General features: G+C 40.0%; 1 protein-coding gene across 2 annotated transcripts in view; it reads right to left on the minus strand.

Moving 5' to 3' along the window:
• The window catches only part of LOC140187480 (NADPH--cytochrome P450 reductase-like), a 102159-nt gene that overhangs the window by 32826 nt on the left and 43204 nt on the right, over positions 1–26129 (minus strand). For both annotated transcript variants that reach the window (XM_072242810.1, XM_072242811.1), the window contains exons 4-8: positions 20918–20966; positions 17558–17686; positions 2866–3015; positions 2022–2146; positions 1045–1134 (exon numbers count right to left, since the gene is read on the minus strand). In XM_072242810.1, the coding sequence (XP_072098911.1) occupies positions 1045–1134; positions 2022–2146; positions 2866–3015; positions 17558–17686; positions 20918–20966 (543 nt within the window). The remainder of the gene's footprint in view (positions 1–1044; positions 1135–2021; positions 2147–2865; positions 3016–17557; positions 17687–20917; positions 20967–26129) is intronic.

The raw sequence follows: 26129 nt of genomic DNA on the forward strand, positions 1-26129 counted from the left end.
GGTAGCACCATCAATTTGCGGGAGACTTCCGGGAGAGGTGGGATGTCTGCAATAGAGTAGCTCCTTAGTAGCTAGCCAGCTAGTTTAAATAACATTAGCTATGCTAATGAACGAATGACACTTGTTAAACTCAGCTCAACATGTCTTTTACAGTCTTAACCCACCATTGGCAATAGAAAAGTCATTGTTGCAAACAGTGCAGCGAGCAACACTCATTATTTTTGACTCCTATTAGGCAGGGGTACACTTTAGTGTAGTCTGGGGTGACGTACGTTTTATATTTTCTTTTTTTTTGGAACACTCTGCCATGGCGCGTTCTCGCTCGCTTTCTCTCTCCCACTCTTGCACGCTCTCTCGCTTGCTTTCTCTCTCCCGCTCTCCCTTGCTTTCTCTCTTGCTCGCTTTCTCTCTCCCGCTTGTTTGCTCTCTCATGCTCTCTCTCTCTCTCTCTCTCTCTCGCTCTCAAAAAATTGATTTCCGTAATATTGTATATAACTTGCGGGCATCAGGGAGCCACTATTCATATGCGGGAGACTCCAGGAACTTCCGGGAGAGGTGGGATGTCTGTAATATGCACAAGTGCACATACAAATGTAGATTACATGCTATCCCCTGTATCTCTTGGTGATTCATACACTGTAGACTTCATATGCATTTAGAGTGACTGATACACAGCAATACACAATCATGAATGCAGCTGATAATTTTACATCACATTATTCATACCTATTACCAGTGATTATGGTAGAGTGCACACAAGTTATCATCTTGTAAAACCAATGTCAGTATTTAGTGACCACAAAGGTTCATGTAGATCATATTAATGGTCACTGGCAAGAACCATCATTAGAGTAAACAACAGTTTGACAAGATGAATAGCCTGAAGCAAAAGAGCTGCATAGGTTCACAGATTGTTCAGGACACAGGTGTAAATCCCTTAAATTTGTTGATTAGTTTTATTCTGTTCTCCATGGTCCAAGTTCTTTCTAGAAAAATCAGTAACATTAAGAATTGGCCCAATAAAATGCTTAGTTGGAGACTCACCTGGAATCATCGCCAGTGGCTTCCACTCCAAAGTGCACACATACTGCTGGCCAGAACTGTTCGCGCCACATGATGAAATCCTCCTCCAGGCTAAGAGATTTCAAAATAAATCCCAGATATATTACAAATCAAAGTCAAAGTTCAATTAAAACTTTAGAATTTAGACAAGATGACATGGTATGTCTCAAATAAATGCCATGCTGTATAATACATTATAGTTTTGCAGGTATCCAGTAGTGGGAAGAATACAAAAGCAAAGAATGGCAGATGCCTGAAATTCAGAGCACAAACCTTACTATCCTCTCTTTGGTATTCAAGAATGAAGTATTAAATCCCTGTACCTTTATTTGCGTTCTAATCAAGTTTTTCAGCCAAATTTGATAAATCAATGTTTGCATCTGAAAAGTCAGCTTCATTCACTGTTTTTAAATAGGAATGGAATCAAGCCAAGTGTGAAATAGTAAGAATGAAAATACTACACGATAGGGAGGAAGAAACTGTGCTAGCTGGACCTCATTTTTACTCACGAGTCAACAAGCCACAAAAGATCATAGCAGAAGGAAGTCATTTGATGTAACTTCTGTATCAACATTAAAGGTCTGTTTGCTCAAAAGAATCAACCACTCAACTACTTAGACTTCATTGCTTAGTCTCTGCTCAAGGACTTATCACTGCCTTACCAAAAGGAACAAATTAACACAATTGCATAAGCCTTACAAGTTCAAAACATTGGATTTGGCCTTGTAAGAGTTTTTCCATGCTGCGAGCTTTTTAAAAATAACAACACCTAAAATGTTAAGAGTTCCTGTCTCCAAACGTATACAGTAGCATTCAATGATTAAAATCTTGAATTATGGAGCAATACCATAAACAAGTGACCGTGTGTTCAACTGAGCCAATCAAATGCGCTGCTCTTAAAGAAGAGCATCGTCTGTGAACGTCAAGTCATAAAAAGCTTCTTGTGCAATTACACTCACTTGCCATCATCATCTCCCAGACCGAGCTCAAAGATCCTTTCTGCTCCCAACTGCTCCATTCTTTTGTTTACATACTGTCCCATTGCATTAAAGTGTTCATAAGTTTTATTTCCAAGCCCAAAGACCTTTGAGAAAAACAAATTTAATTTTTTTTCCATCCAGATAACTCTGAATATCCAATTCAATAATATACATTGACAACAGATCATTGAAAAAATACGTTTTAAAGAGCACATTATCAATTTACTTATGAATCTGTCTGCTTCTGGAGCAACAGATACATATAAATTATGAAGATAAAAGTAACTTTAACCACTAATCACTATGACTAAGAAGGCAATTAACCTCAATTCAATATTTGAATTTAATCTAAATCAAATATTCTTTAACCATCATTGTTACTGACTCAAAAGTTTAATTGTAAGACACAACTTTCTCATAAAGACAACTCTCCTTAATAAATTATTTTAAATGATGGCTTAAACCATACCACATAATTACTATCAATACTTTGCCCAGTACTACAATTGAACAATCTGGCCACAAATTAAATTTATTCTTTCCTCTTTTTTTTTTTATAAACAGTAGTGAAACATTAGTAGTCTTCTAATCTCCCAGCACCTAGTTTCAGAGCCTCACACCACCTTTCTATGTTCCTTTTTCTCCCCCACAGGCAAAGTTATTTCATTGAACCAATTAATTTATCCATTAAATAGCCTTAAGATTTCATGCCTTTTTATTCAATATTGTTTAAACACATAGACAATACACTAAAATCATCCGATTAGGGCATGATAGAAACCTTTATAAAATCCCAAATAACTTCCTACCCCATGATACGTACTGCATATTTTACACCAGAGAGATCTGTGTCAGTTTCCTGCAACCAGTCATAGAAGTCTTGTGCATTGTCAGTGGGATCTCCTTCTCCATATGTAGCCAAACAGAAGACTGCCAAGGAGTTTTCTAGTTCAGTAAGTCGACTTAATTCAGACTGAAAGGAACAGAAAATTTAATCCCAACATCAATTGTGGAATACAAACAATTGCAAGTGCATCCTTAATAAATTCAGGACTATATAACACTATTTTATAACCACTAGATTACAACTGAAGTACTACTCCTGCTATAATTGATAAAAGGCAAGGTTTCACAAGCACCAAATAACCACACTATCTTTGAATGGACTAAATGAGATCAAAATGCAGTTAAACTTTCCTTCCATAATATATTGTGAATTTTCCCCATTACCTGAATACATCATAACAAAGGAAAATAATTATTCATTAAATCACAATCTAAAAGACATAGTTTGTGGATTTTGTTACTTAGAAATTGCCTATCATATTTCTTACAATGACATAACTTCAGAAATATTCATTTGTTATTGGCTGCTATTTTTTTTTTTGAATTCCAGCTTTGAAAACATCTTTGAACCGCAATGAATTTCTCTTTATCCTGATGTGATTGCACCTCTACACACAATATGCCTAATGTACTAGACTGTGAAGCATTAGTCAAGTGTCCTGGAAAGGGACTTGGACCCACACTTAAAAAGCTGTTAACATGGCTTATCCCTCTTGAGTAGGTTCAAGTTTTCACAATCTGAATAAAGCCCAATCTTGCTGCATACTAGTTTGCCCTCTTTAGCTTTTACGTATTGAATAGTTTGAAGAGGGGCTTTGTTTAAATAATGAGTTCACTTAAGAAGAGAGTGAGGATTTGAGGGGAAAGATTTTCTTGAGAGTGGTTGATATCTCTAACGAGAAGTAACCACTATGTTTAAGAGCCATTTAGAAAGACATTCAAGTAAGCAAGGCATACAGTATACAGTCCTAATGCAGACTGATGGGATTAGTGTAGATGGGCATAAAGGTCATCATGGATATGGTAGTCTAAAGGGCATGTCACTGCACTGCACGGCTCTGTGACAGCTTTTTAAATCAGACTGTGGAAGTTAGGCTGAAATCAGTGTGACATTTAGTGGTTAAACAAACTGAAAAGAACAAAAATAACAAAATGCACCATGCAAACATGAGGAAATCTGCAGATTCTGGAAATTCAAGCAACACACACAAAAAATGCTGGTGAACGCAGCAGGCCAGACAGCATCTATATGAAGAGGTACAGTCGACATTTCGGGCCAAGACCCTTCATCAGGACTAACTGAAGGAAGAGCCAGTAAGAGATTTGAAAGTGGGAGGGGGAGGGGGAGATCTGAAATGATAGGATAAGACAGGAGAGGGAGGGATGCATCTAAGAGCTGGGATGTTGATTGGCAAAAGGGATACGAGGCTGGAGAAGGGAGAGGATCATGGGACGGGAGGCCTAGGGAGAAAGAAAGGGGGAAACCCAGAGGATGGGCAAGAAGTGAGAGGAACAGAGGGAGAAAAAAAAAGAGAAAAAAAGAGAAAAAAAGGGGGAAAGAAAAGCGTAGGTATTCAGCGAAATGGTCTCCCAGCCTGCGTCGCCAATATATAGAAGGCCGCATGGGGAGCACTGGACGCAGTATATCACCCCAGCCAACTTACAGGTAAAGTGTCGCCTCACCTGGAAGGGCTGTGTCCAGATGAAGCCACACTCAGGTTGGAGGAACAACACCTTATATTCCGTCTGGGTAGCTTCCAACCTGATGGCATGAACATTGACTTCTCTAACTTCCGCTAATGCCCCAGCTCCCCTTTGTACCCCATCCCTTATTTTATTGCTTCATTATTTCTATTTTTTTTCTTTCCCCTTTTTTTTCCCTCTCTTTTTTCTCCCTGTCCCTCTCACTATAACTCCTTACCCATCCTCTGGGTTCCCCCCCACTTTCTTTCTCCCTAGGCCTCCCGTCCCATGATCCTCTCTCTTCTTCAGCCTCGTATCCCATTTGCCAATCAACATTCCAGCTCTTAGCTCCATCCCTCCCCCTCCTGTCTCTCCTATCATTTTGGATCTCTCCCTCCCCCTCCCACTTTCAAATCTCTTACTGTCTCTTCTTTCAGTTAGCCCTGATGAAGAGTCTCAGCCCGAAATGTCGACTGTACCTCTTCCTATAGATGCTGCCTGGCCTGCTGCGTTCACCAGCATTTTTTGTGTGAAAATGCAACATGTATGCCAGTTCAAAACACTAAATATTTTAATTTCTACATTTCACTATGGTGCACCAATTAGTCAGCGCACCTACAAAATTATAGAGACAGAGTCTGGGATGAGCAAATCCCAATCTCTTAAAGAAATCATTCGTAGTATGGCTGGCCTGTTACTGGTTGCCCTTTTACTGGCTAACTTAGCCATTTCAGGTGACTGTTAAAAACCATACTGCTGATTGTTTTGGATCACAAATAGGCCAGACAATCCTTTTCTCTGAAAGTCAGTATACTAGATGGATTAGTCACTACTGCCAATGCTAGCTTTTTATTCCCGATTTATCCAATTATTTAAAATTTCCTATCTACCCTGGTAAATCTGACTTCTCTTCTCAGGGCTCAAAATTATTATTGAACATTCTATCTGTTGATAATTACTGTTATGTTGCCAGTTTGCTTATGAATTCCTGTTTATTTCAGTAGAGTCACATAGCAATAATGCAGCCATAATTGTCCAGGAACTCACATTATTTAAGTTAACAGGCAATCACAGCAGATCTTCTTTATCTATTCAGTCTGCTCTCCCACACACCTGAAGTACAGCTCTATGTTGTAGCTGGTGCACTGTAGATCTAGCCCCATTACTCTTTGCATCAGGGTTATAAGCATATTTCATTGTGGGTGGAAACAAGAGGCAAACCAGTGGAAGATAAGCAGATTGAGGAGACAACTTGAATCTCTGATCCTACATTCGTAATCAGAATGTGTGCACTGGGAATGGATTATTTTTTGCACAGCACTCCCAGGATGGCCAACTTCTTACTACTATTCCCCAACTCAAATCCATCTCCTTGCCACAATCCTGATTTCAGTACAATCTTAAAATTTCAGCTCTCCTTTTGTGCCATGCTGGCTAATATTGCAAATAGTTGCTTATCTAAATATTTTCCTAAACTCTATGATGCAATTTGTTCTCTTTAAACGTTTGTAGGAGAAAAGAAATAGACCTGTGTTCCATTTACGCCACTTTCAAAATGGAGGTTTGCAGCCAAATATTTCTGAAATACCAGCACCACTGCAATGCAAGAAATGCAGCTGGCAATCTGTGCTCATTGCAACCCTGTAAATTATCATGAGACAATGATCAAACTTAAGAAATGATAGCTCAGGAAATAAATATTAATCAAGATGCAAGGGGAATTCTCAACCCCGGTTATAATCAAACAGCATAGTGCAAGTAGGGCTTAATTTATTGCTCCATTCTACAGATGGCACCTCCAACCATACAGTTCCCTTTGCAGAATGTTATAGAAACAGGCCATTCAACCCAATCAGCCTGTGGTGTTAATGTTACACGAAAGTGTTCCATCATCTTTACATTCCTGTCTGTTCATATCTTCATCCATTTTACTCTTGAGACATCTCCTCTAACCACCAGCAACACACAAAGTGTTGGAGGAACTCGGGGGGGGGGGGCGTCAGGCAGAGTCCATGGAGGGAAATGGACAATCAATGTTTTGTGTCGGGGACCCTCATTCATCTAACCACCAAGTATTTTTTTGTATTGAGTGCTCTATTCTAGCAATTCTTGGTTCTCAAAGAGTGATATTCTTACAAATAAATAATGCAAGGTAAAAAAAGGAAATTATTTCCACTGGGACAGATAAACAGGACAACTAGGGTATTTCAGCAGACAAAAAGGTAGTTGGAAAATCAAGTATTCTGGAAAAAGTCTCTGAAAACATTAAAAAGAATCAATCAATGACTATTTTTGTTATGGCAATGGTAATGAAATCAAGGTAAAAGGTTGATTGACTTGTAATCAAACTCTACTATTATGAACTGTGAAGCCAACAGAAAAGGATGAATGGTCTACACTCCTGTTGCTATGTTTTCCTGTTGTTCTCCAACACAACGCACTAATCAATTTTGTATAATGAACTAGGGTTCCACCAGTTGCCATGCTAATACAAAAAAGCCTGCTATAAGAACTAGGTTCCACCCAAGTTATTCTTCTCTCCCTTGTCCACATAATGGGTGGACTTGTACCCAGAACTTGCCATTCTGATTTCTTTCTACAAAGAAACAAAACTATTGCTGAGGACTCTGAAGTTGAGGCAAGTTTTTTTTTTAAACCCAGAGTGGTAGAATTTAGTAGCCTTTTAAATCAGAATCAGATTTATTATCACCAGCATTTGTCATGTAATTTGTTAACTTAGCAGCAGCAGTTCAATGCAATAATATAAAAGAAAAAATAATAAGTAAATCAATTACTGTATACATACATTGAGTTGATTAAAAATCATGCAAAAGCAGATATATTTTTAAAAAGTGAGGTAGTGTCTAAGGGTTCAATGTCCATTTAGAAATCGGATGGCGGAGGGGAAGAAGCTGTTCCTGAATCGCTGAGTGTGTGCCTTCAGGCTTCTGTACCTCCAACCTGATGGTAACAGTGAGAAAAGGGCACACCCCTGGGTGGTGGAGGTCCTTAATAATGGACACTGCCTTTCTAAGACACTGCTCCTTGAAGATGTCCTGGGTACTTTGTAGGCAAGTATCCAAGATGGAGCCAACTAAATTTACAACCCTCTGCAGCTTCTTTCCGTCAAATGTAAGAATGGTGTCAATGACAATACAGCCAATACCTTCAAATTTCACTTACACTATTTTCCACACACATTTCAAATTCAATTGAACAAAGGCAAACTCATCTGTTCACAATCTTAAATTTATTTAACCTCAAGCAGAACTTGATTATTGACTTCCACCTCTTATTTAGCTGCCATATTCTCATCCCTTATAACAGTTCCACTTAGCTGCCAAATTCTGCAATCCTACATAAGTCACATTCAAATATCCTATTACTGTTGTCTCCCTGAACAAAGAAAATCTTGTAATTTACAGAAAACATAGGCATCCTCAATCTCCAGGCTTAAAAAACCATCCCTCCACACTTCCTTAATCCTGTCTGTAGATATTAACTTCCAAGTTAGAGAGTGTCATGGCAATAGAAATAGGGCAAAGAAAATCCAGACAATCTCAATTTCTATAGCCCGAGCCTTAGCCCTTGCAATCATTCCCAGCAGCAGAGTACTGCATACATCTTGCAGATAAAAGTCACCACGAGCTCTTTCCATAGCCCTGAACCTAAAGAATACTTCACTGTTTTCAGTGCAGATAACCAGTTAAGTAATACAAACATGAACATACAGTATATAATTCGTAATTCGTAAGGCCAGTGATGTTGTGGGGATGGAACTGGACTCTCTCAAGGTGGTGTCTGAAAAGAGGATGCTAAGTTGCATGCCATCTTGGTCAATGTCTCCCATCCACTACATAATGTACCGGGTGGGCACAGGAGTACATCCAGCCAGAGACTCATTCCACCGAGATGCAACACAGAGCGTCATAGGAAGTCATTCCTGCCTGTGGCCATCAAACTTTACAACTCCTCCCTTGGAGGGTCAGATACCCTGAGCCAATAGACTGGTCCTGGACTTATTTCATAATTTACTGGCATAATTTACATATTACTATTTAACTATTTATGGTTCTATTACTGTTTATTATTTATGGTGCAACTGTAACGAAAACCAATTTCCCCCGGGATCAATAAAGTATGACTATGAACTATAACGTAAGAAATAGGAAGAATAGGCCTGCTCCGCTGTTCGTGGCTGATCTGGCCGTGGACTCAACTCCACCTACCTGCCAGAACCTTTAATTCCTCTTCTATGCAAAAAGGTATCTAACCATGTCTTAAATATGCTTAATGAGGTTGCCTCTTCTGCTTCCTTGGAACTCTTTATTCAATTAGAGAATGGAATGCTCTTTGGCCCAACTTATCCATACCAACCAAGATGTCCATCTTAGCTTGTTTATTTATCCCCATCCCTCTATATCTAAACCATGTACCTAAACCTCTGAAACGTTCCTCTGGCCTATTGGGACAAGTTAGAACAAGAATAAACTGTTCCTCTGTAATCAGGCTGGCCCACGTTATCATCCAGGACAGGAAAAGTCTGGGAAGCTGTGTTTTCTGTAAACTTTCTGACATACAGACCAGCATACATGGATCTGCAGGATGTTAGTATATCTCTGGGGTGGAGGCAGCTCTGGGTAGAGGTAGTAATGTACCTTTGATGTCTGGCAGATGCACTCTACCTTGTATGGTGGACAGGCATCACTGGTCCTCATCCATCTCCTAAATCTCTCACGTCTGCCTCCAAGTGGCACACCCCAGTACAGCACCTCAGCCGGTGTGCTAAATGATGTGTGGGGGTGGTGGTAACAAGGCACCAATGGGCAAAGGACCTCGTCGACGAAGTCACCAGCCAGGACGAATGAGCCCCCCGAAGGACCACAATGACCACGTGTTCAAGACCAGGGTAAGCCACCGAGTTGGAGGACATCTGCTGTGGTCTGGCCTGGAGAGGGATGGGCACTGCCAGGCCTCACTAGTTCAAGACATGTTAAAGCGTCCCTACGACTCATAGGTAGGTTGAGGGATCCCAATCAAACTGAAGTGTGTCTGTCTGTGAGCATATTACCAAGCCACCCTCTTTCTTAAGGTTGTGGATCATACAGTTCCCCCATGAACCTTTTGGAAGAAGACGGAGCACATTTCAATCCACTCCACGGTGTGGACCCTGGGCTGGAAGCTGCCCTTGGAGGATTCAGAGGCAGAGAGCGCTGCTTCTTACTTCCTCACCTCTTAGGGTTCCTCTCACTTCCACACCCAACAACTTTATAGACGGCATTTGAGCTATGCCTAGCCACACAGTCATGGGTATAGAGAGGGTAGAGCAATGGGCTAAGTACACATCCCTGAGGAGTGCCAGTGTTGATTGTTAATTCCACGTGTCCCCCCTCCCAACCCCCAATGACATCTCCTCCGTGCTGACAATGAACACTGGCATACTTCAAGGATGCATACTTAGCCAGCTGCTCTACTCTACACCCACAACTATGTTGCTAGGCACAGCTCAAATGCCATCAATAAATTTGCTGATGACACAACCATTGTTGGTAGAATTTCAAATGGTGACGAGAAGACGTACAAGAGTGCGATAGGTCAGCTGTTTTCTCAAACTTCTAATGAAATATAGCCATTGTCATGTAACTACATCAATATGTTGGGCTCAGGATAGATCTTCAGAGATGTTGACACCCAGGAACTTGAAACTACTCACCCTTTCCACTTCTGATCCTATGATGAGGACGAGTGTGTGTTCCCTTAACTTCCCCTTCCTTAAATCCACAATCAATTCCTTGATCTTCCTGACAATGAGTGCAAGGTTGCACTGTGACCACCTCTAAAGGCAGGTGTGGCAACTCATAACTCCTGTAGAAAAGCCACATCTACCCTTGATCATGACAAGGTATTGCAAGGCGTTAACACAACACACAATACTCTTCACACTGCTCATGTTTAGAGATGCCAGTTTTCTCCCTATCGTTATTGGAGTTCAGGGTTCGTAACTATAGCCCATTCTCAATCAGCCTGTGCCCTGGTGAACTACGTCACTGTTTTCTCCAGGGTATGCTGGTAGTGTCAATGGGAGAGATCAATCCAAGCTCACTCGTTTCAAAAGCAAATTCAGAATAAGGACTACATGCAACAATCACTGCTACGGCTTTCCATTCCTGTTCCTTCTATTTGGTCACACACAGAAATTGCTTTATGTCTGCCTCCACCACATTTGCAGTCAGCACATTCCAACCCATCTTTCTACCCCACCCCCAAAAGTTTTGTCCACCATTCAATCCTCTTCAACTTTGTGTTATACCTACGACCTCTGGTCCTCAGCTGTTCTACTAAGGAGCAGCCTGTTACCATGTACTCTGTTTTGATTGTTTTGATTTTTTTAATACTTTCTATCAAACTTCCTCGCCTTTTTCAAGAGTTATTTTCAAAGTTCTCTTAAAAAAGTTACCTTTTCCAAGTTGGCAATATTCTTTGAAATTTTCTCTATACCTCATTGACCACATCTTTCCTATTGCACCATCACACCTGTTACACAGTTCAGGTATGATCTTCCTATTCAACATCTTGGCTAAAAAAGGAAACATGCAACAATCCTTGGTAACTACCTCTTTGCTATCTTTAGCATCCGATTATTTTCTCCACATTTTTCAGAATCCTTCAACTGGACGTACATTCCTCTGTATTGTTTGATGTCTACAAACACAATATCGTACTTCTCCAGACTGAATTGCATTTGGCAGTTTTCAGCCTACCTCATCAGTTTATCAATATCCTCCCGCAGTCTATCACTTTCTCCCACGCATCTTTTGCAGCAGCTTCAAGAAGATTTTTTAAGCCATGACCCCTACAATTGTGTAATACATGAAAAACTGAACCTGGCACTGAGCACAAGGACAAATGGTTGTAATTATTTTCCCAGTCACATGCTCTACAGGGAAATGCCAAGTTCCATCCTCAATAACACAGCCAAATGCAAAACTACTCAAAGTGATAAAACTAAATGAAGAATGTAGACAATGAATTTATTTTTAAAATTACAGATATTCACGCTGCTATAGGAGGATCCAATCCCTAAGAGCCTGATGACAGATTCAAAGCTTGTCAGGTTATGTTTTAAATTGCTAGCTAATGAAACTTGGGTAATGTTTCAGGTGGAATAATGTTTAAATGTTAAAAATCTCAAATAATTGCAGTCCTGATTGTTTTTTTCTTTGATAGCAATCACAGTAAACTATTTCTAATTACAGTGGATTCCAGTTAATTGGGGCAGCTGCTTATTTGGGACAACTACTAAAGAACAAAAACTAATTGAGAAAATAGCCCGAATTAACTTCATTTATTTGAGACACTATGCTGCTTAATTGGGGCAGGAGACTGTTGTTGAACAGTATCCAACTAGTGTCAGACTCATACACGTGTGGCCATTAGACACTACACTGTGCTTAAAGCAAACAGTTTTTAAAATAGTGTAGTTGTGTGTGCTTGTGTTCAAAAAGCAGTGATTTTTGCCACTAATATGTCGCAAGACAATTCAGAACTGTTATACTCACTGTGGAGAAACATTCACACTTGGAGATGCCAGAAATGGCTGGGAGTGAAAATGAAACAACCTAATTGCTCCAAGTTAGGAACTCAAAGAATTTGAAGATATCGACAATCATCTTGAATGTTACAGTGCAAATGAAGACTTGGAGAACAATCTTTGATAACATTGTACAAAGGCAGTCTATTTTCTACACTAGGTGTCCGAGCTGATCGTGCTAATTTACAGTCAATTAAAAGAACGCAGCAGCATTGATAACTATTAGGAACTAATAGTTTTATAGTACTGCAGTAGTATTGACAGTATTCTAATTTGTTCTGTATTTCATCAAATATATAATTTGTTACTCAGTTAAATAGTAGTTTGTCTTTTTTTTAAATGCATTTTTAAACTATTTCAATATGTTCAACTAATTGGGGTAGCTGCTTAATTGGGAATGAATAAATGAATGAATGAATGAATGAAATTTATTTCGGTCAGTACAAACAGAACAAAAAGCATCATTTTCAACGATGATTTCGTAGGACAAAATTACAACAAAAAAGGTAGATATTCTTTAAAACAGACCGAAAGGGTGTAGGCTGAAGCTACAGCTTATTACGCCTACCCTTCTTACTTACACAACAACATATTTGGCATCAATCATCACACCAAAACAAAAAATTTCATAATCTTTTAACACAAAATCCAATTCCAAATTTACATTACTCCCATTCATTTTAAATCACGTATTTTATATTTGTTCATTAAATTTTTAAATAATTTTTTAAACTCAAGTGTGGTACATCTTTTTAAATTCTCACAACTATTCCATAGATCCACCCCTCTGACTGAAATACAATGATTTTATGCATTTGTTCTTATCCTTTGTTTTTGAATACATGTTCCTCTCAAATCATGCCAACTTTCTCTCATTTTAAACAACCTTTGGATACTTTATGGTAGCTGTCAATTTTTTACTTTATACATAATTTGTATTATTTTAAAATCTATGAAATCTCTGAATTTTAAAAGTGTTTAGTTGAATAAATAGTGGATTGGTTGGCTCATAATAACTTGTCTTATTTACAATTCGTATGACTTTCTTTTGGAGTAGAAAGATTGAGTTTGTATTTATTTCCCCATACCTCTACACAGTAAGTCATGTATGGGACTATAAGTGAACAGTATAATGTATACAAAGATTCCTGATTTAAAAAATCTTGCGCTTTGTACAGTATTGCAATAGGTTTTGAAATTTTTGCTTTGACATAATTTATATGTAATTTCCAGCTTAATTTATTATCTATTACCACTCCTAAAAATTTTGTTTCAGATACTTGGGTGACTGTCAGGAGAGGGAAGGAAAATGCCCCGATAGTGGAGAGCACCCCTGTGGCTGTCCCCCTCAGCAATAAATATCTTGTCCTGGATGCTGTTGAGGGGGATGACCTGACAGGGGACGCCCACGGTGACCGGATCTCTGGCACTGAGCCTGGCGCTGTTGTGCAGGAGGGAAGGAGGGAGAAGAGGAATGCGGTAGTCATAGGGGATTCCATAGTCAGGGGAACAGACGGCGATTCTGTGAGCCTGAGAGAGATACCCGCATGGTGTGTTGCCTCCCAGGTGTCATGGTACAGGATGTCTCCGATCAGGTCCAGAATATTCTGAAGGGAGGGGGCGAGCAGCCAGTTGTCTTGGTACATGTTGGTACCAATGACATAGATAGGAGAAGGGAGGAAGTCCTGAAGGGAGATTTCCGGGAGTTAGGAAGGAAGCTGAGAAGCAGGACCTCCAGGGTAGCAATCTTGCGAATGCTACCTGTGCCACTTGCTAGTGAGGGCAAGAAGAGTAGGATCAGGCAGATGAATGCGTGGCTGAGAGACTGGTGCAGGGGGCAGGGCTTCGGATTCTTGGATCATTGGGATCTCTTCTGGGGGAAGTATGACCTGTTCAAAATGGACAGGTTACATCTGAACCCGAAGGGGACCAATATCGAGGCGGGAAGGTTTAACAGAGCTGTTAGGGAGGGTTTAAACTAATTTAGCAGGGGGCTGAGAACTGGAATGATAGAGCAGAGGAAGGGGAAAACAGAAATAAATCTAAGATAGTGAGCAGTAAAGATGTCAGGAAAGACAGGCAGATGATGGGGTAAATTTGTAGCCATTGGGATGGTACCAAATACTGGTCTTAAGGTGTTATACTTAAATGCACGCAGCATAAGGAATAAGGTGATGATCTTGTCGTACAGCTACAGATTGGCAGGTATGATATTGTGGCCATCACTGAGATGTGGCTAAAGGATGCATGTCTCTGAGAGCTGAACATCCAAGGATACACGGTGCATCGGAAGGATAGGAAGGTAGGCAGAGGGGGTGGCGTGGCTTTATTGGTAAATGATATCAAATCATTAGAAAGAGGTGACATAGGATCAGAAGGTGCAGAATCTTTACGGGTTGAGCTAAGAAATAGCAGGGCTAAAAGGACCCTGATGGCAGTTATATACAGGCCTCCAAACAGCTGCAGTGATGTGGACTACAAATTACAACAGGAAATAGAAAAGTCTTGTCAGAAGGGCAGTGTTATGATAATTGTGGGGGATTTTAACATGCGAGTGGATTGGGAAAATCAGGTCGGCACTGGATCTCAAGAGAGAGAATTTGTAGAATGTCTGCAAGATAGCTTTTTAGAACCGCTTGTTGTTGAGCCCACTAGGGGATCGGATGTACTGGATTGGGTATTGTGTAATGAACCAGAGGTGATTAGAGAGATTGAGGTGAAGGAACTCTTAGGAGGCAATGATCATAACATGATTGAGTTCACTGTGAAATTTGAAAAAGCGAAGCTGAAATCTGATGTGTCGGTATTTCAGTGGAGTAAAGGAAATTATAGTGGCATGAGAGGAGAACTGGCCAAAGTTGACTGGAAAGGGACACTGGTGGGAAGGACACAGAGCAGCAGTGGCTGGAGTTTATGCGAGAAGTGAGGAAGGTGCAAGACAGGTATATTCCAAAAAAAGAAGAAATTTTCGAATGGAAAAAGGATGCAACCATGGCTGACAAGAGAAGTCAAAGCCAAAGTTAAAGCAAAGGAGAGGGCATACAAGGAAGCAAAAATTAGTGGGAAGACAGAGGATTGGGAAGTTTTTGAAAGCTTACAAAAGGAAACTAAGAAGGTCATTAAGAGGGAAAAGATGAACTATGAAAGGAAGCCAGCAAGTAATTTCAAAGAGGATACTAAAAGCTTTTTCAAGTATATAAAGAGTAAAAGACAGGTGAGAGTAGATATAGGACCAATAGAAAATGATGCTTGAGAAATTGTAAATGGGAGATAAGGAGATGGCGGAGGAACTGAACGAGTATTTTGCATCAGTCTTCATTGAGGAAGACATCAGCAGTATACCGGACACTCAAGGGTGGCAGGGAAGAGAAGTGTGCGCAGTCACAATTATGACAGAGAAAGTACTCAGGAAGCTGAATAGTCTAAAGGTAGGTAAATCTCCCGGACCAGATGGAATGCACCTTCGTGTTCTGCAGGAAGTAGCCGTGGAGATTGCGGAGGCATTAGCGATGATCTTTCAAAAGTTGATAGATTCTGGAATGGTTGCGGACGACTGGAAGATTGCAAATGTCAGTCCGCTATTTAAGAAGGGGGCAAGGAAGCAAAAAGGAAATTATAGACCTGTTAGCTTGACATCGGTGGTTGGGAAGTTGTTGGAGTCCATTGTCAAAGATGAGGTTAAGGAGTACTTGGAGGCATATGACTAGATAGGCAGAACTCAGCATGGTTTTCTTAAAGGAAAATCCTGCCTGACAAACTTATTACAATTTTTTGAGGAAATTACAAGTAGGCTAGACAAGGGAGATGCAGTGGATGTTGTATATTTGGATTTTCAGAAGGCCTTTGACAAGGTGCCACACATGAGGCTACTTAACAAGATAAGAGCTCATGGAATTATGGGGAAGTTACATACGTGGATAGAGTGTTGGCTGATTGGCAGGAAACAGAGAGTGGGAATAAAGGGATCCTATTCTGGTTGGCTGCCGGTTACCAGTGGTGTTCCACAGGGGTCCGTGTTGGGGCCGCTTCTTTTTACGTTGTACATCAACGATTTGGATTATGGAATAGATGGCTTTGTGGCTAAGTTTGCTGATGATATGAAGATAGGTGGAGGGGCTGGTAGTGCTGAGGAAACAGAGAGTCTGCAGAGAGACTTGGATAGATTGGAAGAATGGGCAAAGAAGTGGCAAATGAAATACAATGTTGGAAAGTGTATGGTTATGCACTTTGCCAGAAGAAATAAATGGGCAGACTATTATTTAAATGGGGAGAGAATTCAAAGTTCTGAGATGCAACGGGACTTGGGAGTCCTCGTACAGGATACCCTTAAGGTTAACCTCCAGGTTGAGTCGGTGGTGAAGGCGGCGAATGCAATTTTGGCATTCATTTCTAGAGGAATAGAGTATAGGAGCAGGGATGTGATGTTGAGGCTCTATAAGGTGCTGGTGAGACCTCACTTGGAGTACTGTGGGCAGTTTTAGTCTCCTTATTTAAGAAAGGATGTGCTGACATTGGGGAGGGTACAGAGAAGATTCACTAGAATGATTCCGGAAATGAGAGGGTTAACATATGAGGAACGTTTGTCCACTCTTGGACTGTATTCCTTGGAGTTTAGAAGAATGAGGGGAGTCCTCATAGAAACATTTCGAATGTTGAAAGGGATGGAAAGAGTGGATGTGGCAAAGTTGTTTCCCATGATGAGGGAGTCTAGTACGAGAGGGCATGAGTTGAGGATTGAAGGGTGCCCATTCAGAACAGAGATGCTAAGAAATTTTTTTAGCCAGAGGGTGGTGAATCTATGGAGTTTGTTGCCATGGGTGGCAGTGGAGGCCAAGTCATTGGGTGTATTTAAGGCAAGATTGATAGGTATCTGAGTAGCCAGGGCATCAAAGGTTATGGTGAGAAGGCGGGGGAGTGGGACTAAATGGGAGAATGGATCAGCTCATGATAAAATGGCGGAGCAGACTCGATGGGCCGAATGGCCGACTTCTGCTCTTTTGTCTTATGGTTATGACTTTATCAATTTCAACATCATTTACTCTAAGTTTACTATATGAGTTTGGTACACTGGGACAAAAATGTACTGGTCCCAATGTCTCCCAATTAACCAGAATCCACTGTATTTGCATTTGTTCAATTTAAAACTGCTCAACATTGATGATTTTTACTTTGGATATTGATGAAGATTTTGTCAGGGCAAATCTTGCAATGTTTTCTATCCTTTTTTTTTGCCGCTACTTTGTTCCTTTCTGCCTGCCTCTTTGCAAGGGGGTCCAATATTGCAAATATGGAAATCCCTCCCTTCCCAAAAGGTTGACTAGTTGGCAAATATACTTTGGTTTCCTCAGTTTAGAGTTAGGGTTTCCCATCGTTGGCTAGAAAACTTTGTACTAACCATATCGTACTCCTCTGGATCAGTGGCCATCCCCCGCATTCCATAACGTTGAGCATCTTTAGCAAGTCGGTTGGCAAGCTCTTCTGCTGTTCCTGTTTGAGAGCCATAAAATACAACCATGCTTTTTCCCTGCAGAGAAGAGTAGAATACAGGCAAAAGAAGAATACGTTTAAGAGGTATTTGACATATGAAGCCTCTAGGATAGTCTTCACACAAACATATAAAGAGACTTGAAGTATTCAGCTCCCCACAACTATTTACACACTTTATTGTCTCTTTCTAAATTTAAAATATATTGAAGGAGGATTTTTTGAGCTAATCTACAAAACTGTGTACATCATGTTAAATGAAAATAAAAACTCCAAACCCTGTAAAACAATTTACTAAAAATGAGAAACCAAAATGAAGACAAAAGAACATTCAAGTCTGGGAGATAATTACAGAGAAGCAAAAATTTGGGGAAGGGTACAAGACCATCTCAAAAGCACTGAACACACCGCAGAGCTCGGTGCAGTCCTTCATGAAAAAGTGGAAAAAATATGAAACCACAGTCACACTGACTAGCTTAGGCCACCCTTTTAAGCTTAGTCGCCGGAGAAGAAAGGCACTTATAAGATAAGTTACTATTGACATCAACAGTCACTCTGAATGAGCTGCAGCAGTTTCTGGCTCAAAAAATAAAATTCTTGCCCATAAACACTTTGCAAAGCATCACTTAGAAGATACTGTAATGATGTGGAAGGAGGTATTGTGGTCAGATGAGACTAAAGTGAAACCTTTTGGCTTCAACACTAAGCAGTGTGTGTGGCATAAATCTAATGCTGACCTTCAGCCAAGTAACACCATCCCTACTGTAAAGTATGATGGAGGTAGCATCACTCTATGGGGATGCTTTTCAGCAGCAGAGACTGGAAATCTAGTCAGGATTGATGGTAAGATGAATGCTGCTAAATGCAGACAGATCCTGGACAAAAATTTGCTAGCCTCTATTAGAAAGCTTAAACTGGTAAGGAAGTTTGTTTTACAGCAGGGCAATGATCCAAACACACTCCCAGAGCAACCATGGAGTGGCTTCATATGAAGAAAATTGATGTCCTTGAGTGGCCCAGAGTTCTGAGCTTAACCCGATCAAACATATCTGACAAGACCTCAAGACTGCTGTCCACTGCCACTCCCCAACTAACTTGACACAGATCGAGCAATTTTACAAGGAGGAATGGGCAAATCTTCAATGGTTCAATGGCTCCATTTAATATCAGAGAATGTATACAGTGTAAACCCGAAATTCTTGCTCTTCGCAGACATCCACAAAAACAGAAGAGAATCCCAAAGAATGACAGTAAAATGTTAAATCTTGCTCCATCACATTCTGCATAACTAATACAGACTGAGAGGTGGTTCATCTAAGTACTGAGCAAAGGGGAATGAATATTTTTGAACCACTGACATTTCAGTGTTTGAATATTTAGTTTTTCATGCTTTACAATTTTCCCTGTTTTTTGGGCTCTACTGTGAAAAGGATTCACAAATAAAAATTTGTAGTTAAATTGATCAAAATCCTTGGTGTAATATTCATTTATGTGAACAAAGGGTGGCTGCGGCTGAATATTTGCACAAGGAACTATAGAGTACTGCAGTTATACTGCCAGATGTGAAGGAATAAGAAGCAGTCATTCACTACTCTAAGTTTTAGCTAGATTACTGCAGACAGCATTAAAATATGCTAAGAATAAAACTGATAGAGCATATTGCACAGTTTGCTATAGTCATCAATGAGGAAAGTTGGCTCAGACTTTTGTTTGGTCAGTATATTGAAATCTCAACTAGACAAGAGGCTGTGATTTAGATGAAATCGAGAACCGCAGGAGCTTAAAAAATGCTAAATTCTCATGTGGAGATTTGCCTATTAATTAAAACTCCATTAATCCAACATGCTTGGGACCTCGGTGGAGCCTCGCTTACAGATTTTCTGGACTTTAGTATGCTTTATTCCAATACCCCAAAACAGTTAATTTACTTCTATTTTAAGATACTGCACAGTAAAAAAAGATGAGCGATGTAGTGAACCCAACCAGTGAGAAGCGTGCACGGTGACTATCACCTGAACAGCCAGATGCCAAACCTTAAGAATTTCCAAACAGTTAAATAGCTGATTATTTGAGGTTTATTGTGCAAGCTTGTTGGACAGGTTAAACAGTGACCTACTCAAACGTAAAGGATATGAACACAAGATTAATGCCAGTTGTGGGGAAATGAATGAGAGCTATCATGAACAAAATTGGAAAGTCACACAGAATGTTCAAGGAGACCCTCCTTGGCTTTATAATAGTGAACTGTTGGTAACGTAACACACACAATTCATCAATCTGTGCGATGTGTGTACTATATATGGACTTATGGGAAAAAAATTAAACAAAGTAGTAACTAAAATGATCAAAGCCCATGAAGTTAATCAGAAAGTGGCAGCTTGCTTACAGAATTGGCTCAGTGGTGTAATAATAATGTTTTCCACCCGGGGAAGCAAATGACTTTGCCAGGACTCATTTGAGATATTAAGTCTTTTCATTAAAAATATCCTTGATGACCAAAACTGCAATATAAACTTACAAAAATGGCAGAAAGGAGTAATGAATATAGCTTAAAGCTTCAGAATGACTTAACTCCCTAACACGTTTTAAACGATGTAAACACACACCAGCTACGGAGGTCCAATATGGAAAGAGGTATATTACTAACCTGTCTCAGCTGAACGTGGCCAATTCTGAACTTACTTCAGGAGAATTATTAAAAGGAAAGATTATCCAAGTTTTCCAGAGATAAAGGCTTTTAATTCACAAGAAGAGGATGGAACATGTAGTACTGTTCTCCTTGGAACAATGAGGGTCAAGACTAAGTATATCTTTACAAGAATGTATGCCTCAGAGGAAGAAAAAAAAAGACTAATGCATAATGTCACAAGGCTGCCTAATGTCAAGAAACTAAACTTGTTTTTAAGATGGCCATGGTATCTGAAAGAGGTTCTTAAGGAGCTGATGGAACAGAAACGAGTGGAGAAGATAAATCTGGAGCACAACACGATTAAACCACAACTGTTGTGAAAATCCAAAATAGTGAAAAGTAAATTAGAATTAATCTCAGCAAATAGTTTACCAAGATGATCAAAATAAAGTGGACTCTGCACAGAGGAAGTAAAGTAGGAAGCTTGTGAAGTGCAATTTAGTTCTACTTGGTATATAGAGAAACCTATTAGAAAACTACAAAATTGGTAGAAAGGAAACCAGTTCAATACTGTCTGCTCCATATAATGACTGACTGCATTAATCTCCCGCAATATATATCAAAAGTGAAAAATGCACTTACTGTTTTCTTCATTTTTTCAATGAAGCTGGTTTCTCGTACTGTTGGTGTTCTGAAAAGATAAATTGAGTCCTTAGACACAGGATCTGAACAAGAACCTCGATAGTTGTTGAAGGATTTCTTTATGACAGCCAAGTCTTAATAGTACCTGTGCAGTGACTGACAAGATCTAGCTAATCATTTTGTTATCACCCATACTACCAAAGGAAAATGCAAGACACACATTTATTTTATCTTGTCCTAAGACATGCTATCAGATGATTCGATCAACAACCTTAATTACCCCATCTATTAACTATTTGCTGTCAAGGTGGGCAATTCTAGTCAACTCAACCCAACCTACACCTTGTTTAGTGCGACCCAATACAGAGTTAATTTGTTACAACTCTTCTGCCCTCCAACTGATCACTCACAAGATCGCACAGCTATATGCTTAAAAACAAATTTGCACTGGGCTGCATACTACTGTGCTAGGAGCTGGTGAAAATTCTTGTCCTCCATTTCTACTGCTTCACTTTGCAAAACTGTGGAGGCTGGTATAGGGCTGGCCCAGGTGCACAGTGTGGCGTTCAGTGCCAAGCTATGAGGTTCAGGGCAAAAAGGCAAAAAGGCAAAAATCTGTGAACCTTTTTGTAAATCATTAGTCCTTGTGAGATGGCCTTCCCTACTTCTCTGAATTACTGAACGTCAAAATATAAGTTCTAGACCATTGTTCACAATCATTCACTAGTGAAAAATAAATGTCTACCAATTCCATACAAAATGCTAAAAATTTCACATCACTACTATCCTTCCACATTATACTTTAAGGAAAACGAGTTTATATTGTGCAAATAAATCAAAATCATAACAGCACAGATGGTGGCTCAGCCCACCAAGTTGCCTTGAATTATTTGTTGCAAAGAGCCAATTAAAACCACATGCCTGCTCTTGCCCTTGCTTTGCCTATTGTCAATTATCCCTACTTATTTCATTCTTTTTCAAAGTTTTCCACAATTCTTTCAGCTATTTTTAAATCAACTTGCCAAATTAAAATGCAACTCATTCCAGTTCTTTTGCTAGTTACCTAAAACATCAATAATGCACTAAATTAATATTTAAAAATTTCAAGCTTTTGGCATCTGGCTCAACAGATGATTTACTGCCCTCCCATCACATATTAGGGGTCCATTTGCTGTTTTCCCATTAAACTCATATGGTAGGTGTCTTTAAACTTCCCTTATTCGCAAGAAAATTTATTACTCTACTGTACCATATTTGAAAAAGTGAATTAAATGCAGTGGAGCATTAATATTATAACAGCGAATGGTCAGAAATCAGACTTGCAACTCTCAAATGTGAGCCAAATCATTCTGAGAACAAGCAAACAATGTAAACAATTCTGAAGTCCTGTGTAATTAACTCAAACAGTGTCTTTTTGATAGATAATGAAAACATGACTGAATAACCTTACCAGTGCCGTAGATCTTGCAGATTTGGCAAAATAAGCTATTCAGCCCAACTATTCAGTACTGAGTTAGGGTTAGGGTCTCTTCTCATCCCATATGCAAATCTCAGGTTTCCAGCACATCTTTCATGTAGTTGTCCAATTTTATAGGCATCTACATTATCTTTACCAAGGTAGCAAGTATTACATTCTAAGAACTACATCTGTAATGTGCAAAATAATTCTAATTCTAGTTTTTGATTGTCTATGGATCATGGTCTCTGGGGACTTGCTATTGCTTGGTGGGTAGTGGGGGCTGACACTTTCTGCTTGAACAAGTTGGGAAGGGGGAGGGATGATGCCTTGCTACTTCCTGTGTGTGGGAGGGAGGATGTGGGCTTTGGGGTTCTAATGTTTTTCTGTCATTCATTCTTTGGGGTTTTTTCTCTTGGTTTCATGAATGTCAGCGAAAAGCAAGGATTTCAGGTTGTATACTGTATACCATCTCTGACATTAAAATGAACCATTGAGCGTTTCAGGCCAAAGCTTGGTTAAGTGTAGCAGCTTGTTAAACTGCAGGAAGAATGGGGAGAAGGCCGTCTCTGATGGGTAAAGCCAGGATAACCATGGGGATAAGCTGCAAACAAAGTTATCTGCACAATGAATAAATTGGAGCAGTTAGAGAGCAAGAACACAGACAAAAGAATAATAAGAGTGAAATGCTAAACAGGAAATAATTCCCTTCCTTCCAAAGGGAAAAAGCTTAGCCACTTAAACATTTCAAACCACATTGCACAGAATTTCAAACAAGAGAAAATTTGCAGATGCCAGAAATCAAAATAGCAGACACAGAAAGCTGGAGGAACCTTCATGAGGCCTAGACAGAATTTGTTCGGTGAGAATGTCAGGAGGTAAAAAACTAAGGTAGTACGAATCACCTATAACCTCACTGAATAGCAATAAATCTTAGCCTTCTCCTGTTCCTGCATTTTGCTGTTAAAGTTAAATAAAGTACTGATTAGTTACTTAATGAACAGGAATTACTCTAGATAACTAACAAATCATGTTAACACTACATCTGCAGTAAAAGCAGAGTTGCATACAGCCATTTCCCAGTGGCCTTCCAAATGAAATCTGACACCCAAACAATGGATCAGTTCCAGCTTCGTGTTAGCATCTACAAGGAAACATCAGATGCCTCTCTTCATTCTGACCTTGTGGACAACCTGCTCATGTGTACTAACCCATTAACGCAATGCCCACACACCCGATCTTGTACCTGAATCCAATGCAGCTACAGGAACATGATGAAATGGATGCAATGGGTAGAAGTCCACTAGCTGCAACGGGATCCCACCACCAAGCACATCCTTCCCTACCCCCCCCCCCACCTTTCTGCTTTCTGCAGGGATCATTCCATCTGTGACTCCCTTATCCATTCGTCCCTCCCCACTGATCTCCCTCCTGGCATTTATCCTTGCAAACAGAACAAGTGCTACACATACTCCTACAATTATTCCCTTACTAGCATTTAGGGCCCCAAACAGTCCTTCCAGATGAGGCAACACTTCACCTGTGAGTCTGTTGGGTTCTTACACTGTGTCTGGAGCTCCCGATGTGGCCTCCTGCATATCAGTGAGACCTGACATAAACTGGGAGACTGCTTCGCTGAGTGCTGTCTGCTAGAAAAATCAGAATCTCCCAGTGGCCACTTCCCATTCAGATATGTTTATCAATAACCTCCCCCACTGTTGTGCTGAGGCCACACTTAGGTTGGAGGGACAACACCTCATATTCCATCTGTGTATTTAGACTCTGGGTGAAAACATTTGTCTCCTTCCAGCAATTGCTTAAAACCTATGATTGCTTGCTTTTGGTCTCTGTAATAAGAGAAAAGCCTATTTATTGCCTGGGTTCCTTAGATTTATTAACCTCACTTAAATCATACCTTGTCTTTCTGATTTATGTCTTTTCACTGTATTGCAGTTTGAAAAAAACAAATTTCATGACATACCAGTCAATAGTAACAAACCTGATTCTGATCCAAAAAAAACTCCAGCTTATCTGACCTTTTTTCAAGATATAGTTTGCCAGTCTTGCCAACGTCATCGTATGTTTGCATGGTCTCTATTTCAATTAGTCACTCCTGTACCATCATAACCAGAGTAAAACACAGTACAAGGTTCATACTGTCTTGTACAATGGATTATAACAATGTCATTGAAGCTAAATTAGTTCATTACATGGTTTGCCCATTCTGTTTTAAAGGTGAACAGCACTCCCACATTCTGCCATTAACTCGTACAGCCAGAGCCTCCACAATTTTTTCTTTTTTAAAAAAAATACTCTAATATAGTCCCTCCTGGTGTAGCAATTAATTTTCATCTCCACTTACATTGCGTATTGCATCCAATATTTCACCCATACAGCTTAATCTCAACATCAACATCACACACTTTTGTGGAGAGTTGCAAGTTATTCAAGGACCTTACTCATGTCATCTGCCTATACGCAGAGGCTACCACTTTAAACCACATTAGACCTTACTAGTCTACTAGTTATCCTTTGGCTCTCTCTGAACATGAAACAGGATTTTTAATTTTCTGGATATTACTTGCCTATAACATTGGAAACCATCTCATTTCTTAATTTCCTTTCCAATTTCACCCATGCACTTTGCATTGTCTTCTTGGTTTTCTGCTGCATCTGTGTTTTTTAAAATTTAATTATGTTTAATTTGTAATATTTTATCTTCAACAGATTCAATACTTTGGGAAATGTCCCTTCTACTTATGAAGGGATTTCCTGCTACTTCAAATATCCTAGTATTCTCCAAGAGAGAAATACATTGTAATGAAATACCTACAATGTACTGTACTAAGTCTTTCAGTTTTATGAAATTTTGCTCAACTAAACAATTTTCAGGAAAGCTCTTTGGGAAATCAACTAATAGCTGTATTCAGCTCCTGGTGTCTAACAGATTTCGTTTTTGTACTACCCATCTAAGCATCTAATAATCCAGGGGGCTCTAGGCTTGACAATCCTCACACAAAATGCTAGAGAAACTCAGCAGGCCAGGCATCTATGGAAAACAGTACTGTCGACATTTCGAGCCAAGACCCTTCTCAGCTCGAAATGACGACTGTACTCTTTTCCATAGATGTTGCCTTGGCCTGCTGAGTTCCTCCAGCATTGTGTGTGTTGCTTGGATTTCCAGCATCTGCAATTTTCTCTTGTTTTTGACAATCCTACAATTTTGACAACTTTGTTTTTTGTGTGAGAACATTTACCCCAAACTAACTGGGCAGACTTAAGATGGCACCAAGTGGCTGCCTCTTCGAGCTCATCTGCAGAAACAGCTTAAATTTCTCTCTTTGATGTCTCTTTTTTCCCCTTTTTCAAGGTGGTTAGGGTTCTATCAAGGTCATGATCTGCAAATACACTCAAACTAAGGTTTTCTTTTTTTTTTAAAAAAAAGTAGCGGATGAGTTCCCATTCCTAGAGCTCGCTGGCCAACTCTTTTCTGACATTCTTCAGATGGGGCTTGGAAAATGGTGCCTCTGGTTGAGGCCCTGTGGACAACCAATTCCAGGCTGGCGTGGGCAACTGAGGCGTCGTGGGGAAAGGAACATCAGGATTTTGCTGTGATGAATGTATGGACAGAGGTCTCTGTAGTTGAGCAGTCACACACTCTCTCTCTCTCGATGGTGGGGGGCGGGGGGGCGGGGGTGAGAGTTTGCAGCCGATTCTCAAGTCAGGGAATCTCGGAATAAAAAGCAACCCGGCAGA

The sequence above is a fragment of the Mobula birostris genome, chromosome 25 (genome assembly GCF_030028105.1).
Source record: "Mobula birostris isolate sMobBir1 chromosome 25, sMobBir1.hap1, whole genome shotgun sequence".
NCBI classification, from domain to species: domain Eukaryota; kingdom Metazoa; phylum Chordata; class Chondrichthyes; order Myliobatiformes; family Myliobatidae; genus Mobula; species Mobula birostris.